Below are 24,844 nucleotides of genomic sequence, written 5' to 3' on the forward strand. Positions count from 1 at the left end.
AATAATTATTTCAGAGAAAGACGCAAAGTTCAGTATGACCCCGTATTGTGTAATTAGAAAGTTTATTCAATTCTAGGGCATACATCATAATTTTGATAGTCCATGTGTAATAAAATTCAAATTTTCAATACAGATTATGAGATACATAAAAAATATTAAAGAATAAGAAGCTTTAATTAAAAACAAAAAAAAAAAAAAAAAAAAACAAAAAAAAACAAAAAAACAAAAAACAAAAAAAAACGCATACATATACAAATTACTTACAGTCGAGCATCGGGAAGTCATTAACATATCTTACGAAACTTTAATTTGAAACCGATATTTGCGCGCGCTGAAGTGATTAATGTTTATTTGAAAAATTAAAAAAAAGAACTTTTATGGTTGTGTTCTAAAAATAATGGGCGGCATAAGAGGAATTTCTTATTCATTTTACAACACTTGAAAAATTACTACAGAAAATGTGTTGTTGTTTTGTTTTCAACAAAAGTGTGTGTGTTTTAAGTTTATTTATACTCGGCGCCGGAATAACCATATGTACGAGATTATAGCATCTGGGACGTCTTTTTCAAGCAGATTCTTCCTGGAAGCCCATTCTTCGTTCTTTGGTGGTAAAGGAGACGACAATACCGTCAAGGCATCAACTTTCTGACTGACGACAACAAAAACGGCATCTATTAGCGCCAAACCTCCAGAGTAAGTCACGACAGGTCAACCAATCACCTCTGGTACTTATGATGACTTAACTATGACCTTCCGTGTGCCTTCTCCGCGACGTGCACGCCTCTGGAGGTATTTGGAGAAGTTTCAACAAAAACTTCCAAAACACCATTCATAGCACTGACGGCTTCGATGTTCTCATCTATTTGCGGGAAATGGTCGACAGGGAAAACCCTACGTAATAACCGCACACCCTGTTAACAACAGATTTTCCGCAGTATATATTTCAAGCTAGTGAGGTTTAAAAATACACGTAGAATCTATCGATTAACTACCATAAGTTGGTTGAGTGTTGGCGGTAAAAAAAGAAGATATAACTTCTTGATCAATTTTCACTTAGGTTGATTCAGTTTTGAATAAGCTTTGCAGAGATGTATTTTTTCAAGAAATATCTAGCTTTAATATTATCCAACGCCGTCAGTAATGAAATGGGAATAATTTTCTGAAACGTGATTTTATTCGAGATTTGCTTCTGGAGAAGACAACCTTCTGTCCGTAGAGCATGAATATTAATACTCATCACAAGACAGTATCTTATTGATCTCAATTATGGTACATCTAAACGTGTATAATTTTTATGTTCAATAAAAATGTTGCATCACTTGCAGTTGTTATTATCATTCAATAATATTAAAATGACATAAAGTATTTATGATGAACAGTCCTAGATTATTTTGATAAGGAACCGTCAGTTGTAAAATGTTATTGTTATCTGATAATGAACAGTCGTCATACTTGCTGGTATGTCATTTATTATTGACAGTTTAGGTTTTTCAAAATTTGCATGATTAACAGTCCGAATGTAGACCTCAATTAAATGTTCTGGAATATTAACAAAATGAATAGTCAACCACATTAACCATATATATGAATGGTTGAACACAATAGTAAGGATAAATAGCGCAATGTGCATATCTTTTTATTTTGGTAGCATATTTTAAGCAAAAAGAAAAGAAACTATAAGTCTGAAACATTCTCTCATAGCCTCCCCATCAGTACATTCAGTGCTTTGATTTTTTTTTGTTTTTTTTTTTGATATCTGATATCTGTAATAAAATTAACTATGTATACTTTGTAAATAGATATATCTACTTTTTTAAATTATACGGTGCACATTATTGGATTCATGGGTGTGGGTTCCGACCCAAAAATAGGCACTTTCTTTTTCAATTTTATCCTTTTTTTCTTCTTTTTGTTTGGTCAGATTTTGATTTTTTTCTTATATTTTTATGTAAAAATGACATTAAGAAATGCATTATATTACTGTAAATTGTATAATATTGGATAGGGTTACATTTTTAAATGACTATAATTCGAAATCGGCATGATAAACTTTATATTTTATACAAATGCTAAGACTTGTATCAAGATATTCAATATCAAATAATATTTTGATACCCCTATTTCATATGACAAATCTAACAGGTTTTCTTACCCTACTCCCATCTAACTTGATGTAAAATAAGAAGTACTAGTACCTGTCTTAATTAACGAAAAAAGTCTTTTTATAGATATCTGCGTTTGGTTTTATTGGTAGCACGGATTTATAATGTAAATCCGTGTTTGTAGTTATTAAAATAAACTATGATTCTTTATTTAAGAAAAATATGTAACGAGCAAAAATTTTCTTCAGATAATGAAAACATATTCTTTGTTGTTGTTGTTGTTGCATAAAACTTATACAAAAGTTATACTTCAATTGTTAATATGTTTCAAACAATATGGTAAACTTTTTTATTTTTTTTTGTATATAATACAGTTTATTAATATGCAGTTTTAAATGTCGTTAAAAAAGTGTTAATTGTACGTCTTAAATATAAAACAACATTTAAAAAGGGCAACTATAATTTAGGTCACAACTTAAGTTCATGAATCATATATTTTACTTTGATAAAGAAAGTAAGTGATAAGGAATCAAATGTAGCTTACATTGGTACTGAATAATCTCCCATTTTTTATACTTATCAGCACTTATATCCTTAACTGTAAAGAGTCATACAGTGATATGCTTTATAATGAACATTACAATGGCGGATACCTTTTAATGACAAGCACGCCGTTGCTGTTGTAAATAAAGAAGTAATCGATAATATTTGATTCCTATACCTTTGTCTTACTGTTCATGTAACACGGTGATATAACGATATAAATTACAACATTAATATATGTCAGGCTTTGTAAAATCAAACTATGAAACTTGTTTAAGAACTTCGAGCGTTTATCAATTGTTTTAATTTATTTTAAATGATTGACATCAACAAATAGTTTGGGATTAAATACGATGGCAAAGAGGTAACATGTGTGTGTGTTTTTAATATCTCGAGCGCACGACATTGTATCTCGTGCGCATAAGTTACTTAGTCGTGCGCACGAGTATATAAGTTGTGCACACGAGGTAATTTAGTGGTGCACACGATTTACTATGTCGTACGCACGAGATATTTAAGTTGTGCATGTCGTGTGCACAAGTTACTTAGTGGTGTGCACGAGATATTTTGTCGTCCGCATGAGACAATTAAGTCGAAGGCACATTATATTATGTCGTGCGAACGAGATGATTAAGACGTGCGCACGAGATATTTAACCAAACAGATTACACAATATATTATATATATAACTTGGTTTAAGTTTTACATGCAACATTAACCTTAAGTTTGAAATTACTGAAGGTCTTTATATGAAACTTGATACATGGCTTAAGGATCATATTAGGAGGTCACTTTCCAAGGCCCACAAATTAGACATTAATTTTGACAAAGTTATGGCCCTTTGTAGGGACCATCCTGTGTACGTATTATTAATGGCCGGTATGATAACTTAAGAAGGAATAAGCATTGGTTTATTTATTTGGTAAGGACACTGCCAATGTCCAGTAGATGACCTCTATTGATGTTTGAGGTCATAAAGTCAAGTATAAGGCCACCACTGATTTTGAGGTAATAAAGTCAAAGGTCAATGTCACAGTGAATTGTATTAAGCATATGTGTGTATATATGACACTGTGGCAGGCAGGTGAAGCAGGAGCACCTTTTCTAGTTAACTGAGAAAACTTGCACGACTTAGTAACTCGTTTCACTAAAAATGCAACAATACGAAAATGTAACAATGTGAAAGAGCGAAAATGCGAAGAGACGACAAAGTGTCTTTGTGTTTTCGCATTTTTTTTTTTTTGTATTTTGAACGCGAAAAAGCAAAAATACGACAGATGGAATGCGAATATACGACCGATTTTTGTGTCGTATTTTCGCCCTCCTTCTGTCGTATTTTCGCCTTTTCGCGTTCAAAATACAAAAAGAATGCAAAGAGACGACGAAGCCCAACATTGTCGTCCATTCGGGTTTTGCATTCTCGCAGTTTGAGGCGAAGAAACGAAAATAAGACATGGCGTAAATCAGCCACCATATATTGCACGATTCTCAAACAAAATACACAGGTGCGTGACTGTCTGTTTTCCAACATATAATAAAATGAAATTATATGCTTTGACAAAATAATCTTTATAAATAACTCCAGTTGTTTTATATTATTATATTTAGTTTATTTCAATAAAAAGGTAGAAAATCAGTGAAGCAATGAATTTAGTTATCGTTATTGTTACTGACAATATTTAAGCAAAGGGAAGTAATAGCTAAAATATTTATTATGTTAAGTTACATCAATTGTTCCTCTTAATTTGTCACATTAAAACTGCAGTTTTCTCTTTGTGGATGTTATTGATCGGCATTACTGAAATTCCCCGATATAAACCAAAATGTATTGTTACAGTAGCTAAATTTGATACTGTTATGTAAAGATGAACACATTAGTAAGCGTTATTTGTATATATTCAAATGTTTAAGAAATTTTCAGCCTCATTAAACATTATTACATTCCAAAAAACACACTATTTTTTAGTGATATCTGTTCATGTCATGTGTCATTTATGTATCATATGTTGTATTTGAATATGTATATATGGTGATGAGCTTGTTATGCTTAAACAAATAAATCAAATTTCTGTTATGTTCTTTATAATCATCATCATCATCAACAACAACAACAACAACAACAACAATTTATTTTATCATTTACTAATAAACATTTCTTCAAGCCTACAATGATAAAGTTATGCATGTGTAATGATGGGTTGTATAATTTAAAAGCTGATAGTTAGTGTTATAATCTAAACAAAGAATCTTTGGATTAATAGCGCGAGATGGTGACGATTTAGATCAATAACTTCTGCTGATCTTATTTTGTTCTCTATTTGTAAGCAAATTATAATTATCTTGATAATTCTATGATTTCTTTCTTGTTTTGAGACATCATTAACTTTTGCAATGTTGACCATGCATAATAATAAGGCTTCAAAAATGTGTGTCTTAAATTTATATAATTATATCGGGCAAGTAAGAAGAAAATCATTTTAATAATTTCAGACAACTCCACTCTATCTACTTTTCTTCTAACCTGTAGATTTATTTCCGTGTAAATGAAAAGAACCGTGCATAGCCATTAATTTCCAAGTTTATAAGATGGGTTTTACTAATCCATGTTTCAATGAGAAGAAGAATGTCAAACTTATTTATTCATCGTCTAGTAATATGCAAATTAAACAGTTTAAATTACCTTGACATGGAGCGAGGCTACTGTTTAGCCTAACTAGAAAGATCATGAAAAGGCCCTCTATCTCTTTCTCGAACTAGTAATCTGAAGGTGAATTCTTCTGCATTGTCGGCCTAGCCTGCATAATATCTCAGTACTGTGGTGACAGCATAGATTGCATGTAGGGACCACTATATTGCAGATTCATAAAATTCATCATGTTTGGTTTTGTTTAAGGGTTGGCGTTACCCTCTTGTGTGTTTTGCATATGGTCTTGCTTATTTTCAGCAGGGTACACGAATTCTTGCGATGATATTTTATTGTTTTCACGTTTATTTTGGCTACTTGGCATTTTTTCATTTTTAAATCAATTATCTTATTGTTTTCTTAAATCCATTATCGTAAGCAATGAACACATGTATTTTTCAATACCAGGATTATTTATTTTTGTTTCTATTATATAGTTGAAAGCAATGAAAATGACACTTTAAAATGTTTCTATTTTAACATGTTTTGTTCTTAAATACTGACTGATATTTCGCTTTTCAACAACAGAATATACCTTCTTTTATTATACAACGGAATTCTGTCATCCGTTTTTTTCCTGTATCAAATGGTGTTAAAGGACAATATCACGACCTTTGATCCGGGAACGTTTTTTTTTTCAATTTCAGGCCCCGAAGGTGACCCCATTTATTGTCTCCGTTGCATGACTATTTAAGGGTCGGAGGTCCATCCCTTAACAGTCTTACAATAATGTGTTAAAACATGAAAAGTTAACATAGTATTAACATAAAGTAAATTACGGCAAACATTTATTTGAAAAATTGAATATGTAAAGGAGGTTATAAGTTCAAGACATAGAAAAATATTACTACATCTACATTATGCCTTAAACAAAAACATAATTATGAGTAATACACAAACTAATGATACTAATAGGGTTAGCTAGGAGGCTTGACGATAGAATAAATAGACATACGAAAAAGGATGATTATTTACAAAAGAAAACAACAATATAACACAACAAAAACATCAAAGACAGATACTTTGCGGCCAGGGCACGTTCAAAAATACTACAAACATGAATTTATTCTTCCATGTATGCTCAAACAAAGCTAGGTATGAAAACTGAAAAGACAAAGGTCGCTCCTAACATCAACATACGAAAAAGTATTTTGATGTTTCACATTTATCATTATCAGATTGGAACAAAAAAATGTGGATAGGTCTCTATTATTTTATGATTAATGACATATATTTAAAACAGTATGCCAGTATTTTTTAAATTGGTCAAGATTTCCACATTGGATAGCTTTTTCTTCATTTACCTTTAGAACATATGAAATATACTTTATAGCACCAGCAAAAGATAGCATTGTTTTATTAGTTTTACATTTAAAAATATATATTTTGACATATAGAAGAACTAAATTGTTTACAATATTTATTGTATTGTTTTCTTTAGTGTAACCAAAAAGCATAGTTTCTTTATTCAAGTTTGGCATGTTTAGTTTATCAATACAAATTTCTTGTATAAGTTTATTGCTGTGAAAGCATTCCCAAAAGATATGGTCTATAGTTTCATCATGAAGATTACAAAGGCTACATAAAGGACTGTTAATATATTTCATTTTGAACAAAAGATTATTTGTACCCAAAATCCTATGGATAAGTCTTACTTGGAACCATTGTATATAAGTATCTTTTGTCAATTTGAATGGTAAATTATATATATTCTTCCAGTATTCATCATCATTTGAGAGGCATAGTTTTTGTGACCATTTGACCTGACAAACGGGCTTGCTGGAATTGACATTAAGCGAATCATAAATATATTTTGAGCCTTTTTGGTCTTTAATTATCCCTTTAATGTGTATTGGAATTGTTGGGAATTTTTCTCTCTTAAAAGTTAAAGGGTTGAAGCAGACATTTTGAAAAAAGGTTGTAACTGCTTTTTTAATTCCTAAATATAAAAGATGATTGATATTTATATTGTAGATCTTGCCTAATTCTTCTGGTGTATAAAACTGGCCATTGTCTTGTAAAATATCATAAATACAACGAATTTCCTTATCATACCAAGATTTCCAAAACATGCTTTTATTGCCAATAGTAATGTTGTGATTGTAAAATAAAGGTAAGTTACAAATGTCTTCTTTATCAAATTTCTGATGCTCAATAAACAATGTAAATGCATTTAAAGTGCATTACAACATTTTCTCAACATAATGCTTTCCACACGTGACTAATTTATGTACATCAATACCCTGTGTTAAAATAGTTATCCAACAACCATCACTTGAAATAATTCTTCTTATCCATGTAAGTTTTAACGCATTCATAAAAGCATTTATATTTACCATTCTTAAACCCCCTTCCATGTAATCTTTAACTAACACATTTTTATTAATTTTTGAAGTTCCATTCCAAATAAAAGCATATAGGTAGATTTAAGTTCCTTTTTGAAATAAATCGTTTTAATTTTGGAGCGTATTTATTACCCATTTTTTGCCTCTTAATTTTAATTCAATTCTCACAGCTAGCTAGTTTCACGGAGTTCACCTATGTCCGGTTGAAGCCATAGTGTCATATCTTGAAATTAAACCCCTGTCAATTTATTTGTTTTGCCATGCAAACAGTCATTCTGTTATCAAGTTTTAATTTTCATCCGTTTTGAGAAAATGTTTAAACTATCTGGGTTTCCCGTCAAAAACGATACTTTCTCACAGCTTTCGTATCGGGGCCTCATCATATTTAGATTCAATAGGCATCCCTCATGACGTCATAATGGAAAAAGGAAGGTGGACGTCTAATTCCTATGCAAAATATATTCGCAAATAAATTTTACAATTTTTGTTATTATTCATGTACTTTCAGTGATATGGATCGTAGGTTCCTCCATACCATATTGGGTTAAAAGGAGAGCAATTATGATATCTTCGATAAACCTCGGGTTGGAAAAAAAAGAAATGCACAGTGAAGTGGCGCACCAAAGGCGGCATGACATGGGATGAAGTCTTCCCAAATTAGCTGGATGCTAGCTAAATCCAGATACCCACCAGACATGATAGTGGTGCACTTCGGCGGCAACTCTTTAATAAAGGTAAAAAAGGGTGTCTTAGCAAATAACATTAAAAATGACCTTCTCCAGATCTCGTTACTAGCAGGCCCGACAACCACGGAAGTATGGTCGAGCATTTTGCCAAGGCTCAATTGGCATTCTGATCGCCAGTTATCTGTGGTTGAAAAGGCAATAAAATGCGTGAACCGGTTGTCACCGTTCGACGAAGTAGTTTATTCGAACCATTTTGACTATCACAAAACTGTGGTCTGCTAAAACTTGTCGTCTGCGAATACTTGAAGCTTTTTCGAACCATTTTGATTATTGCCCAACTGTAGTCTGATATTCGAACCATTTTGATAATACCAAACTATCGTCTGCTAATACTGACGAAGCTTATTCGAACCATTTTGATTACAACGAAACTGTGGTCGGCAAACACTAGACGAAGTTTGTTCGATTACCAAACTGTCGTCTGCTACTAAGTTATGAAGTTGGTTAGTACCAATCTACTTATCACCAACCTGTCAGCTGCCATTACTTTACCAAATAATAGAATAAATAAATACAGATCCCTAAAGAAAGCGCAACACGGCAAAATTGAAAATGTTGCAGGCTCGGTTTGATTGAGCCTGTTCATGGACGGTACTGGAAAGTGCAAGTTACCGTCCACGCCCCCCCCCCCAGCACCGGCTTAAGCATAATTCAACATTTAAACATGAAATAGTAAAATTTTGAATTTAGAAACAGTTTGTTGAATCATTCGATTCATTATCAAAATGTCGTCTGCCATTACCTGGTCGAGGCTATCGCTCCTTTACAAATTAATGTATCATTAATTTGTTGTATATATTTATCCGAAGGATTCGGCAACATTATAAAAAGATGGTTTAGTTGTGAGATAAGTATTGTTATTTTACCAATTGGAGTCAAAGCTCTTCTATTCCATTGTTTAACCAGTTTTTCTATATTGGATATTTTTTCTTTAAAGTTAAGATCTATCATTTTTTTAAGATCCACATGGAATGTTATACCAAGCATTTTGAAACTAGTTCCGGGAACTAATCAAACTTAGAGGAAAACGAATCAAATACTTTGATTTTGATATTTGTAGTAATTCGTAGCATTGAAAATTATAATTGATATATGATGATCAGTAGTATATCGATTTAACTTAAGTTTTAAATATGATTAGGCCCTTCTCATTAAAGGAAAGGTGGCGTTCAATGAACGCAACCCCAACACGACTCAGCGACAAGAACCAGTGGCAAGGAGTCCAGGAACACACATTTATATACGACACATTTTCCGAGCCACTGTTGTGACACATGACCATTTTAAATAAATAACCTTTCCTATTTATATTGACTACTGCGTTCGTAACGCAGTGGATTATACAAAGAAGCAACACGGGATATTGATACTTTTATCAACATTATCTCTTGATGTAGATGTCAGTAATAATAAATTTACACATTAAACTTAACTAAACCAGTATCTATCGTTTACTGGAATTTCATTCCATTTTTTGTCTTCATTTTACCATCTGAAGGCGAGTGGCTTTAAAATTTCTTTTATTTTAACATATAACTTGTAAATATACTCCTATTATTATATTACTCTTTAATAAATTAAAAATCTGATTGTATTTTAAGCTGTATATTACGAATAAACACATTAGCATTGTTCTTGTAAAACTAATTTAAAAAAAAGGTTTATTTCCATCTCATTGACTTAATTCAACTAAGATCAGTGACAATTATTTCTTAATTCTTAATACCACTGTGTTGAATCGTTATTTCATTGTGTTAAATCATTATGTGGCGGATCGTTATTGTGGCGAATCATTACTTATTCAATTTTTAAAATGGCACGTGGCCGATCTTTTAAAAATGAAAGGTCTTACCCAGTTTTAAATATTGGCTTAATTTAGCTCATTGTCGGTCACAGCTTAATGACCACTCATGCAATCCAATAGTTACACTCTATGCCTGAGCGGCCGACTTTATTTTGTTAGAGAGCCTCACCATAATAAAGGATTTGTATAATAATAAATTATTTGATAAACATTAACAAATTGTTCCAAGTGATTTTCTAATGAAGTGGAATTTAAATATTTTGATTTCGATTTTTACCTTCTTTAGAATCGTTTGACATGTTTGGTTCTCTGACCCTGAAGTACTAATACTAACACAGAGGTTTTTCATCACTTAAAAAATAGTTCGCCATACCATCTGACATTTTGCTTCTTTAGAACCATACTGTGCTGTGTATGATTTTATGACTTTAAAATCGACGAATTCTCTATCCTCCCTTTCTTTTATGAAAACTGAAACATCAAATTCTTTCACCTTTGACCCGTTGACCGGGTCCATGTGCATGACAGATAGTCTCATGATGAACATTTGTTACTAAAAACTCAATTCATGTTATTTGAAAAGTCCTCCATGTACAAAGAAGTTATGGCAGGACAAGTTTGGATGCACGCACGCTCACGCAAACACTTTCATCCATTTTGACAACTATATCGAGCTCAACGCAAGCGGGATTGAAAAAATCCTTTGACCACTAAGCATAATACTTCAAAGCATAAGTAAGATACAGCGCCATTAGACAAATGTTTTATTTGACCTTCGAAGAGACCACTCAACTCAACGTGAGTACATTTGTGCTAAGTTATATTAAAATCCATCCATGTATGAAATAAATGTTTTATTTTCTTATTTGACCTTTGACACCTAAGTGTGGCCTTGGCCTTCACCACAGACACATAAATTTTTTGTGCAACACTCCACCTCACTATGGAGAACATTTGTCCTGAGTTAAAAAAATTAAACCATCCATGCTTGTGTAAGTTACGCTCCGGACACGGATTTTGCGTTGAATCCTTAGTGTGAAATTGACCTTTGAGTGGCGGACTCCGGTTTTTGTGCGACACATCAACCCATCATAGTGAACATTTGAAACAAATTATTTTGTAATCCTTTAAAGAATGAGCAAGATATAGACCGGACGCACGGACGCATATAAACCGAACTAAATGCCAAAAGTGGCGACTAAGTCGAGCTCATCGCAAGCGGGCTCGACAAAAAAAAACTGCCACACTCTTTTCCTAGATTAAACATTAATGATAATTTTCCATGAATGTTTATAGATACAGTGGTTATTGATTATTCAAACGACGTTTAAAGTATAAAATTTTATCATGACAAATTGTAAAGTTATTTTAATTCTAACTATTAAGTTTTTAATTCTCATAAAATCACCTTAAGAAATGTAAAGCATGAAGGTTACTGAAAATGCGTAGCATTTTATTGATAAAATGTCTATCTGATTTTGATTTAAGATCATTTCATTTGATTAGCAAGTTTAATATCTAAATATATTCACTCGGCATTTTATCAAAAGAAATAAACCCGAGATTTCCAGAAGTCGAAATGTCACCGGCAGTCTTTCATACTTCACCTGTATTTACTACTCCCGTTGTAGAGAGAGTTTACTCGTTGTCGAGAGAGTTCGCTCGTTGTAGACAGAGGTCACTCGTTGTAGAGAGAGGTCACTCGTTGTAGAGAGAGGTCACTCGTTGTAGAGAGAGTCCACTCGTTGTAGAGAGAGAGGCCACTCGTTGTAGAGAGAGGCCACTCGTTGTAGAGAGAGGCTACTTGTTGTAGAGAGAGGCCACTCGTTGTAGAGAGAGGCCACTTGTTGTAGAGAGAGGCCACTCGTTGGAGAGAGAGGTCACTCGTTGTAGTGAGAGGCCACTCGTTGTGAAGAGAGGGCACTCGTTGTAGAGAGAGGCCACTCGTTGTAGAGAGAGGCCACTTGTTGTAGAGAGAGGCCACTTGTTGTAGAGAGAGGGCACTCGTTGTAGAGAGAGGTCACTCGTTGTAGAGAGAGGTTACTCGTTGTAGAGAGAGGTCACTCGTTGTAGACAGAGGCCACTCGTTGTAGAGAGAGGTCACTCGTTGTAGACAGAGGTCACTCGTTGTAGAGAGAGGTCACTCGTTGTAGAGAGAGGTCACTCGTTGTAGAGAGAGTCATTTGTTCACTCGTTGTTGAGAGAGTTCACTCGTTGTAAAGAGAGGCCACTCGTTGTAGAGAGAGGCAACTCTTAACTGGCGTCTTAGAAATTAATAAAATTATCTTGCATACAAAACCAATCAATAATTATTTATTCGGACTCTTTGGTTACAAAGAAATATTGTCCCTTCTGCTTTAAAATCACAGATTTCATAAACTTAAGTAATTGGTTTTACACAATATGGATTGAACCGTTGACATATTTAGAAAAACTAATTGTCTTGTATTTTTGGATAAATTGAATTACTATACTATTACGCTATAGTTCTTATCGTTGGTACATTTTCAATTAAAGAATTAATGTCTTTTTTATTGAGCAAGAAATAAAAACGATCACATTTTAAATAATTTCATTCACTTATGACATACTTTTTACATTTTTTTTAGACATAAGTAATGGATTTTTTTATATATACATGTACATTATTTGTTTTTGCAGTTGACCAATTTTATGAATCTGAAGTAAAACCATCTGTTTTAATAGTACATGTAACAAACATTTTTCAGGTTCTTTCTTTGGCCAAACACAAGCAGATTGTTAAACCTCTAGGGTCATATAGGTATCTCAATCTTCGCTATTGATTTGTAACTGATCTTGTGCTTCAGAAGCCTTTGATGTGGTTTCATCTATAAGTGGAAGAAAAACTTCTATGCCATATGTTTTCTCTACTGGGCTAGTTACATAGCCACTCTCTGGTGAACTACTTGATGGACCACTTTCACCGGACGGCATTTTGATGATTAAATTCAAATTGTTGTTTCTTTGTTTAGCTGTTTCTATATGCGTATTGGACTGCTTTGTTTTTGACTGTTCAAAAGCATTATCTTGTGCGCCTTCAAACGATATGTTTCCTTGTAAACCCAGCTCGCCTCGACATAATGGTGATTGATCCGGAAATAAATGGGCATCATTTCTTTCTTCTTCTTTACAATAAACATAATTTGTAGCCACAGGTACAGTGAAACTCACACCACTATTTTCCGTTTCTTGTTTAAAACCTTTCTCCACATCAGGACTTGATGGCTTTGTGATATCTTTGACTGCTTCAGAAGTGGAAACAGAGCCTATTCCCGCAGCTTTCTTTGTAACTAATTCATCTCCGTTGCTACTATAGGTTAATGCAAACACATCATCACTTTTCTCATTAATTGTCATTTTATTTTCCGGACGTGTAAGTGCATTGTTTCCCAGTGAAGAGAACTTTCTTTCAAATTTTGGAATCTTATTTTGCAAGGAACACCAAAAGTATCTCTGCTCTCTTTCGCTTGATCCTTCAGCTGGAACTTTTAGCCTCGGAAGAACTTTCCAAAACTGAAGATCGTCAACCACGTCATTTTGTTGCCGTTTGATCATTTCAATTGTTACATCATCAATTACTTCTTGGCAATCCTCTACTCGTTCTTCATCCTTTACATGTCTTGCCCAGTTCATTATTTCTTTTGGTTTGTAATCAGCAACTTCTAAAAACAAAATATCCTTGCCTTTTCTTTCGTTTATAAAGGACTGCAGAAGGAAATTGGCCACAGAGTCATTTCTTAAAGCTTCTGAATACAAAAACAGAACCAAAGCACTTTGGGATGTCTTTTCAGAAAACATACGTAGAACATCTGAAATATATAAGCAATAAATGAAAACGTTTTTACGACGGACAATATTAGCATTGAAATATGGAAGGGGTATTCCTTATACAATGAAATTGCATAAAAAATATGAAATTACTGTATTGATATTTCATTGTGCACAATCAATATCTGATATATGTAAAATTAAGAAGTAAGGCATGCTCGAATACTTCAACATTAGTTTAACAATATGTACCAAAAGTAATATTGAAACACCTAAAACACTTTTAGAAAATTAAGTGGCTATATAAATTGTGACAGAAGCCATAAAACCTTACAAGAACTCATACAACATAAGAAACATCCTCAATTTCTGTACTCTGTACTCTGTTAATTTGAAATAACTTGGCTTCACAATTACTACACCAAATAGGCTGTACATATACGAGGGTCATCCGGAAATGAAAAAAATAATTAATTTTGTAACTAACATAAAGCCACAAAACTTGGCACGAAACTTAATTTACTCTTTGCGCGTAAATGTGCCTTCTTAAATCAGTTAGTTACAGAGATGAGCTGATCATTGAGTAATACTCACTTTGATTTCCCTCTATATCTGCATGTACAAAAACATCATAGTTTTCTTCGCTCAGTTTCTTCTTCATGTGTAATGCAATTTCCTCATCGGCATCAGCATGGTATATAAACACGTGATATGTGTAGTCCTCATCTGGTTTTAGATAAATATATACATGTACAATAATTAATGCTTCAACATGAATATAGGAGCTCACGTAAGCTGCCATGTTATATAGAATACTATTTAGGTATCACCCCGTCACGGATTTAGACCCAACTCGTTGTAGTCAAGAAAAATAGTTCTTAAATTTTGAAGTGGCCTTTAGTTTAATCGGTCATAATTAAAGTGCATTTATTGCATCTGTGTAGTTTTCGTGTGTTATATGATGACATTAAAAGGTCTTGTGTTTTTTTGGTTTTTTTGGGTTTTTTTGTGGTTTTTTTTTCATTCTTCAGGACCTCATTTATTGAAGGATTCAAGATGTGTAACCCGCCAACAGTCAGGTGTTTTTAAAGTTGTTTTTGTTTGTTTCTTTGGGTTTAACGTCACACCGACAAAAAATGGGTCATAAAGCTGGAGGAAGACCTCAGATACTCTTCCGTGCATTATTTCAGACACAAATGGGCACTCGAGTACAACAACCAACGTTCCGTAAGCTAGTTGGATAGCTTCCTCACATAAAAGAATTCAAGGTCCCTGTCGGAAACCACAGCGGTGAGGGGCAAGTGGTTTGAAGTCAATGACCTTAACCATTCGGCCACGGACGCCCTTTTTAAATTTTTAAACTTAAAAAGTGTTTAAACAGAATGAATCTTTCTGGAAAAAAAGTAGTTGGCCAACATATTATATTTCGGGCCTCATTTGACTTAGAAAGTGTTGATGTTAAAAGTTGAAGACAGTCAAGGAATCAAGGAAAGTGGAAGCTAGAATCAAGCCTCAAATGTGACTGATTTACTATAGATCAAAGAGTACGACAATTCATTGTTATAAAGCTTTAGCTAGTCTTTTTAGCATTTATCTGGCAACTCTAATAAGTGTTTATATCATACAAAAACGAATGTGAAATTATTTTAACACACTGCTAAACACATTATATTAATGAAAATAAATTTATAATACGATAATATTTAATTTTACTTGTGTAATATCAAAATACGTTAAAGTTAGTAATATTGCATTGAAAGAAGCGCCATCATGTGATTAGATGTTATAAAACAGTCGTACAATTTCAAACATATTATTTTTATAGAGATAGCATAAAATCATCACCACACCCTCCCTCAACATTACAGGTATGTATTTTCGACAAAGAAATTTTTCTATGGACATTTTCTTTTTGAGATTAACAATTGTTCATTGTTTTATGTATAAATAATTATTACATTATCAATTATTACACTTACTACTGATTTGTTTCGGACCAAGGGAGGCCACTCTACTGCTCAAGAAAAGGCGAATCTGGGGTCCGTACTTGCATCGCAGGAATATAATTGAAATAATTATAACCAATATGAGCACAACACTGCCACCAATAGTAAGACCAATTTTAGTCCAGGGCGTGGTTTGCAAATCTGGTTTCTCTGAAAGCAAGACGATATTGAGTTGAGTGCGTGATGCCATATTCTACTTTAAAACAAATGTTAGCATGACAAAGTTCATATTTCTGCGGGTATTTGTAAATCTTCCTTTGAGAAAAACAATACGGGCTCCATATTTGCTAAATTGTACAAATAAATAATGTTTCAAGTTGTATAAAGCTATATTATGATCCCTGATAATTGTTGTTAACGTATTTATATGGATCTTGTTAAAAAGCATTTAAAAATACGACAATTGCCAGAATGACTTTTGTAAACATAATTTCACGGTTCAGAACTGTTCACTTAATAGGGGAGAAGATAGCTCAGTCGGTAGAGCCGCGGAACGGTATTCCGAGGGTCCCGGGTTCGAGTCTCGGTCAGGCTGCACATTTTCCTCACCCTGTGACAAAAACATGAATTATACCTCTCTTGTGAATTTTAACCATGCGTGTCACCATTCTGCCAGATGTTTGAGCTGTAAATAAGCGACACACGAATGTATGTTTAAGATCAACCTCATTCACAGACGTAATTGTAAAGGTTACCTGCTTCGTCTCATTATCCTTTCTGTAAAAGATAGGAGATGTTAAAGTATTATGATATACGTATCTATTTCAGTTCTTAACAAAATTGTGGACAGTGATGTGAATATTTTGGCTGGAGGTTACCGTTAATTGCTTCAAGTTGCTACTGCAACTCTGCTGGAAACAATGTAAAACAGGTCAGGTTAAACATCTTTATGAGACATGTCATTATTTAAAGTAAAAATTAACGTATTTTAAGAAATAAACAAACTGTTTTATTAAACAATATTTGTACGAATCAACTAGTACTCCCATTCGTTGGATTGCTGGAAATGGTATTACACATGTGAGCGTCCAGCGCCCTATATACTGACTGATCTTTACTCCACCTGATGGAATCCTATAAATCCTTATTTAAAAAATGATGTGACATATTTTAAGAAACATTACTTTCTCTGACAGAATCCTATAGGTCCTTATTTAAAAAATGATATGACGTATTTTAAGAAACATTTATTTCTCTGACAGAATCCTATAAATCCTTATTTAAAAAATGATGAGACGCATTTTAAGTAACATTTATTTCTCTAACAGAATCCTATAGGTCCTGATTTATATAATGATATGACGTCGCATTTTAAGTAACATTTATTTCTCTAACAGAATCCTATAAATCCTTATTTAAATAATGATGAGACGCATTTTAAGTAACATTTATTTCTCTAACAGAATCCTATAGGTCCTGATTTATATAATGATATGACGTCGCATTTTAAGTAACATTTATTTCTCTAACAGAATCCTATAAATCCTTATTTAAATAATGATGTGACGCATTTTAAGTAACATTTATTTCTCTAACAGAATCCTATAGGTCCTGATTTATATAATGATATGACGTATTTTAAGAAACATTACTTTCTCTGACAGAATCCTATAAATCCTTATTTAAAAAATGATGTGACATATTTTAAGAAACATTACTTTCTCTGACAGAATCCTATAGGTCCTGATTTATATAATGATATGACGTATTTTAAGTAACATTTATTTCTCTAACAGAATCCTATAAATCCTTATTAAATAATGATGATGAGACGCATTTTAAGTAACATTTATTTCTCTAACAGAATCCTATAGGTCCTGATTTATATAATGATATGACGTCGCATTTTAAGTAACATTTATTTCTCTAACAGAATCCTATAAATCCTTATTTAAATAATGATGAGACGCATTTTAAGTAACATTTATTTCTCTAACAGAATCCTATAGGTCCTGATTTATATAATGATATGACGTCGCATTTTAAGTAACATTTATTTCTCTAACAGAATCCTATAGGTCCTTATTTATATAATGATATGACGTATTTTAAGAATCATTTATTTCCCTGACTGACTGTAATAGGTTCTGCTTGATATTATAATTTGGCGTATTTTAAGAAACATTTATTTCTTATTCAGTAGATTGTCACTCATACAAGGTTACCATCAGTTGTTTAACCATTTCCCCTAATCAAAATGATGAGTTTTATGATAAGTATGTGATAATGAAGTTAAAGAAAAAGAAGAAGTAGATGATGAAGAAGAAGAACAATATGATGATGATGAAGAAGTAGGAAAACGATTATATGATGAAAGTGGTCCCTGGTAACCTTATGAACGAATACATCAGATGTGGTAATATGTGCCAAATTTTATGACAACTACTAATTCTTACTTGCAATAGACATATAAAACTATCTGAGAGAAAACTACAAATATCTCGTACTTGTACTGCTGTACTGTATATCTATCACTAACGGTATTTACAAGGGTGCCATTTGCTAAAGTCCAAAATGCATATCGACCCTTAGACGTGCTACAACCAAAGTATCCTGTACAATGAAATGTTATATTTCCCCCGAATTTGTCTATAGTTTGGTTCTCCGGAAACGGTTCGGTGATTAACGGTTGTCCTGCCCGCTCTTCACAATCTACAAATAGTTACAAAAAACATTATTTATATCTATTGTTTCGTCTTAAAAATATGAGAAGACTCATTAGCAGCTCATTATAGTTGTGCAAAAAGCAAAACAAAAACAAAACTGTATCTCTAAAAAACTCCGTTGACCGCATTTGGTGCGTTACATGTCGCAACGCCGCTAAATGTCCGAAAAGCTTTAAAATACAAGATAACACTTGTTTGGTTACATTATTACATTAGTTTACATACATCACAATATTGTAATGTAAACTAATGTAATAATGTAAGCACAAGTTGTAATGTAAACTAATGTAATAATGTGAACTCATTTTAATGTACTAATAAGTTGATTTTAGACTAATTATCATAGATCTACATAAAAATAGACAACAGGCAAAGATATTGGTTTAAGATATACATGTACTTGTAAAAGAGAAACGGACTTTGACCCAAATAGATATTCAACGGTTCTTTGTCGTGGATATACATAACTTATCACTTGCAGCTCAGTAAAATGCTCTAATGAATTGACGCCCTTCCTTAGTAACAATACAGCGATAAGTTGCCTGATAGAAAAGTATTGCCGAAAAATAAAATCTCAGAACTTGTCTATTCTCTTGCAGTACAGGAGCGTTATCATCTCCGACAGGTGGCGGTGGAAATGGCTTCCAAAGATTGCCCTTCTTTTGAGACCACGTGATTTTGTCGTATCCTTCCGCACAGCATAAGACTGCAACAGTGTGACCGATACGCACCCGATCATTTGCACCAAGCTCCCTTGTAAATCTCAGATCGGCTGTAAAATGTGTATTGAGAATAAAGATTTGAAAATGAAATATCACATTGTGTAGGGTAATAAAAACCACGCACAGACTAAATGAAAAGTCAGCACAGTATACAAAGTCTCAGATAAATGATCATCTCGTTTCACAAAATACACATGAAATACAGTTAATGAATCATGATGATGTAAAGTATTATTAGCGACTTTACGATATCCAGTTTTCTCAGTCAAAAGTTATTCATATAAGACGTATAATCAAAACTTAAAAATTATAGTTTAAGCATGAATGCACGAACGAACAAATAAGCGAGCGAGTGAACGAGCGAACGGACGAACGTACAGTAAACTAAAGAACGAACAAACGAACGATTGGTCGACCAATCGAATGAATGATGTATATATCGAACAATCAAGCGAGCGAATGAATAAATGAATAAATTAATATAACGACAATCATGCAGTGGTGCATTGTGCGTACTTTCAAATACAAACAAAATGAAATATTTAGTCAAGTGAAAAAGATTTGTTCAATTGATAAGTCGAGATACATTCATCTTTTACATACATGTGCAGTATCAAAAGAAACAGATCGATACATGTACCTAACATAAATTGACATTAATAAACTTTCTTTTTAAACACTTTCATGTACTTATATACTGAATTTAATACAATTACGACACACTTCATCAAATCCATGAATAATGCTAGAAAACAAGATATGTATATTTTTTGTTGTTTTCATTGTCACACAGACGCTTATTTTGGTCTTATTAGAACACTGAAAATGTCAGAATTTAAAAATAAAGGATACATTTGTAATGCAATCACTCAACTTATTATCAAACATTCTAATACTAATAGTAAAATAAGACGATCATTTTGTAAACGTTATTTGTTAAGTATTAAGTCAATTCTAATTTTTTCGTGTTTATGTTTTTCATTTTACATATATAACAGTATATACATGATGCATAAAACAACTTAATTAACACATATAGTAATGGTCACATGATGCTAAAACATTTTGAAATAAGTGTCGTGTCACTTCCGCAAATGTCACAATTGTAAGTCTGAGTCATGCATGTACGTTTATCACGTCCTTGTTTTGTACTTTTCGAATCGTAAATCAAAATAATGACAATGATATAAGGGATTCATGGCCAAGTAGTTAATGTCGGTACAGTTGAAACACTTTCTCCTTACATGTATAGGTTCGAAACTCGCCAAGTAACTTTCGATCCTTCCTTGTGATAAAGTATCTAGCAAGTGTACAGTGCGAAGGTCGAGTTGTTACAGTGTGAAGGTCGAGTTGTTATAGTGTGAAGGTCGAGTTGTTACAGTGTGAAGGTCGAGTTGTTACAGTGTGAAGGTCGAGTAAGGTCGAGTTGTTACAGTGTGAAGGTCGAGTTGTTACAGTGTGATGGTCGAGTTGTTACAGTGTGAAGGTCGAGTTGTTACAGTGTGAAGGTCGAGTTGTTACAGTGTGAAGGTCGAGTTGTTACTGTGTGAAGGTCGAGTTGTTACAGTGTGAAGGTCGAGTTGTTACAGTGTGAAGGTCGAGTTGTTACAGTGTGAAGGTCGAGTTGTTACAGTGTGAAGTCGAGTTGTACAGCGTGAAGTCGAGTTGTTACAGTGCGAAGGTCGAGTTGTTACAGGTGAAGGTCGAATTGTACAGTAAGGTGGCATCATCAGCTACCTCGGTCTAAGTAAGCACAGATGCCTTCCGCACTCTCCTTCCACTAAGGAGCGAAGGACCACATGAATAAAAAATTTGCGAACGGTATTGTGCATAATAACTACATAGTTATTATGACTAAACGTATCCCGATGTCTCTCGACACGATAATGACAAATACATGGTGCGATAACCGTTTACGACATCCCTCGCGCGATAATAACAAGATATTGCGAAACGCCAGAAACCCCTGGCTACTGATATAACTGGACTCATCATCACGTGCATAAACATAGTAACGCCACATACCCTTAAATACGCAATGACACAAGGTTCGATAACGACATAGACATACATCGGCTCTTAAAGGACCCATAATGGTTGCGATAGCTCTGATATTGACAACCAACTGACACCAACAGTTGAAGATCACGCACGATAGTCCTGACTGCGATAATTACACCATATTTGCGATAACGCACATACCTCGTTACGAAATTAACACATTGTTGCATAACTCACATACCCCTCGATACTCATAACGACACTATTGTGTATAACATCACAATGTCTAAATTGTACGGATAATTGACAACCATACCACTGCGGCTTATAGCGTCAGGATGCCTTTGCAGTTCAATTCGAGCAAACCCTTGCTAGTATTCCTCAGTCCGAAAGGACATTATGAGAGTCTTCAACTCATGCAGAGTAATTTATGTGCAACATGACAAGCGCACGTCACACCACGCCAGTCATGCAAATTATTCAGAACTCAAAAACATTCCTTCTCAAAACTGTAAACAAATATAAAATATGATTACAAATATGTAAGTATGAGTAGATGAGAAATAACGGCAGAAGATTGTTTAATTGTTAGTCTCCTTAGGATATTGCGAAATCGGATTGTAATAGTTTTCACTATAAAGTTATGAAAGAAATTTCAGGTATTTATTCAAAAGCACCTAACAAAAGCCTGTAACTTTTTTACCACTCAAATTGATAACATGTTTACTACATTGTATTTATTATATTCACATATAGTAAATTACCGCTCTGATTCTGGGGAGGACAAATTGCGGATACAGTCATTACGGTTGATACCATCAGAATGAGAATTTCTGCCGACATTTCCACTTTTTATGTCTGCAAAGAAAAGAAAGTCAATTGGTCAATTTCATTACTTTCTTTGGGTAAAGCATTGTTATTACGGCTTATATTGTGTCATTTCTACTAAGACTTTAACTAAGTGATATTTGCTAAGACTTTCGTTGCGTGTATTGCTAAAACTTACAGACTTACATTAATTGATGTCTGTTGAAACTTACATTAAGTAATGCTAAGACTTACATTAATTGATGTCTGCTAAGACTTAAATAAAGTAATGCTAAGACTTACATTCTTTGGTATCTGCTAAGACTTACATTAAAATATATCTGCTAAAACTTACATTAATTGATATCTGCTTAGACTCTTACATTAATTGATATCTTCTAAGGCTTACATTAAGTGATATATGCTAAGACTTACACTAAGTAATGCTTAGACTTACATTATTTGATATTTTTTAAGACTTTCATCAATTGATATCTGCCAAGATTTACATTAATTGATATCTAATTGAAAGATTAACTTATGTTTAGTGAGTATGCTAAGTAAAAAGCTTCTAAGAAAAAAATAATAATAGTATCATTTAAAGCTTAATGTACTTTGAAGTGATAACTGAACAGATTAACTTTAAGTGATTTCTATTAAGACTTACATTCGGTGATATCTGCTAAGACTTAAAATAAGTGATATCTGTTTAGACTTACAAAAAGTGATATCTCTTCAGAGATACATAATGTGATATCAGCTTTGACATACATAAATTGATATCTTCTCAGACATATAAAGTGATATCAACTTAGACATAAATAGGCATACTTAAAGTGATACCAGCTAAGACATACATAAAGTGATATCAGCTTTGACATACATAAATTGATATCTTCTCAGACATATAAAGTGATATCAACCTAGACATAAATAAAGTTATATATGCTCAGACATACTTAATGTGATATCTGCTCAGATAAAGTGATATCTGCTTAGACATATATAAGGTTATACCTGCCTAGACATACATGAAGTGATATCTGTTCAGACTTACATAATTTGATATCTGCATAGACATGCATTGGCAAATTTTTTATTCAAAGATCAATATTTATTTTAAATGATTTCTGAAAAAGTCTGCTTTAAGAGATTTCTGATAGAAGGCTAGTTTGTAATGCTTACATCATGTACATAGAGCATATCCCACGAAACTTATATGAGCTATATAAGACATTTCTGAATTTGAATGCAGCAAAGATTTACATTGAGATTTTTTCTTAAAACGTTACACTGACGTATTGTTGCAATGCGATTTTTTGCAAGATTCACATTGACTGATTGCTCTAAAGGCTTACATTTATATTATTTCTAGAAAGATGACAATTCGATTTGATTAAAAAAAATAACATTGTTGGATTTTTAAAAATATTTATAGTGATTAGTTGCTGCAAATTGTGACATTGAGAGATTTCTGGAAAGGTTTGCATTGACATTTTGCTGTCAGCACTTACATTGACAATACTTAATTGTGAGATTCGAAACGTATATTTGATGGAATATTCGAAAGATTCAGTTAGGTACTGGAAAAAATAAATAAAGAACTTTGGAAATACTCTATATTAAATGCGCAACACTCCCAATGGAAAGAGATGAAGATAGACTGTGCAAATAACGACATTAAGCATTTCCTGGCAAAGAGTAACATCGCTGCAAAACTTACATTTTCCATTTTTTACTAAGGAAGACTTCAGTGAAATGTGTTAGTAAAGAATATAGGTCGCGTACTATAAGAAGTGAGAACAACAATATAAATAACTGGTATAGTTATCTTTCGGAACAGTTGTATGTAGGTGTAGTAGGTAAGGAAAACGTCTAGCAGAAATAAAAAGTCATTTCAACGGAATGTTTCTCTATTGATTCTTAGCAGAATACACAAAACTGTCGGTGACAAAACAATGAGCTTTTCCTAAACTCCCAGGAGTAGTTTCTGCAAAAACGTGCATTGTATGGTTTAAATAGACGTATGAGAGTCGTACATGTATAACTTGACTTTACACTAAAACGTTTATAGGAAGTCTCTATGAATATGATAAAAACACCTAACACTTATTAATTTATAAAAAGACTACCTTCGTTTAGAGTGTAATTAAATACTTTAAAACATTTTTATTACTTGGCTTACACCTTAAAATGCATGTGTGATATGTTGAAAGATTAGAGCCAGTGATATATGTAGTTACTTACGTTGGAAAATTCTTATTCCAAAACTTCCACTGGGTGATTTATGTCAGACCAACATTGTGAGTTCAAAACTTAGACAATCATTATAATATATATTTAAAACAATTAGCAAAATAATGTTATTATACACTTATAGCCAACACACTATGACTTTTGAAACTGTGTATCCTATTTTCAAATATCTATTATGTGCATAAGTATGTATTTCCGTGAAAATTCGACTCTAGACTGTCCAATACACGTATGTACTATATGCTTCAGTACATGTTAATGTATGAAATAAAGACTATGGATTTATGTAATTTAGATTTCTTTTTACTCGATATATTGAAACAAACTCAGCCAAAAACTCCCAGCATTAAATGACTATTTCTTAAATTGTTTAG

The 24,844-nt window shown here is 32.9% G+C and overlaps 1 protein-coding gene across 1 annotated transcript; it reads right to left on the bottom strand.

The window, feature by feature from the left end:
- Positions 1–12,425: 12,425 nt before the first annotated feature.
- Positions 12,426–24,693, bottom strand: LOC132738061 (uncharacterized). Its single transcript, XM_060725485.1, has 8 exons — positions 24,462–24,693; positions 22,172–22,265; positions 19,153–19,456; positions 18,466–18,670; positions 16,593–16,735; positions 15,992–16,168; positions 14,607–14,738; positions 12,426–14,053 (listed from the first exon to the last, which is right to left on the bottom strand). The coding sequence occupies exons 5-8, from the start codon at positions 16,624–16,626 to the stop codon at positions 13,011–13,013; spliced, it is 1,386 nt and encodes a 461-aa protein (XP_060581468.1). The 5' UTR covers positions 16,627–16,735; positions 18,466–18,670; positions 19,153–19,456; positions 22,172–22,265; positions 24,462–24,693; the 3' UTR covers positions 12,426–13,010.
- Positions 24,694–24,844: the final 151 nt, after the last annotated feature.

This window comes from Ruditapes philippinarum, unplaced genomic scaffold, assembly GCF_026571515.1.
Source record: "Ruditapes philippinarum isolate M1 unplaced genomic scaffold, ASM2657151v2 ctg1031_1_1_1_1, whole genome shotgun sequence".
NCBI lineage: Eukaryota > Metazoa > Mollusca > Bivalvia > Venerida > Veneridae > Ruditapes > Ruditapes philippinarum.

Coding starts and splice junctions, on each gene's coding strand:
- LOC132738061 (XM_060725485.1), bottom strand. CDS start 16,626: ATGGTGACACGCATGGTTAAAATTCACAAGAGAG. Junction 14,739..15,991: donor TGGTCCGAAACAAATCAGTA/GTAAGTGTAATA, acceptor ATCTAAAACCAG/ATGAGGACTACACATATCAC. Junction 14,054..14,606: donor AGATATAGAGGGAAATCAAA/GTGAGTATTACT, acceptor TATATATTTCAG/ATGTTCTACGTATGTTTTCT.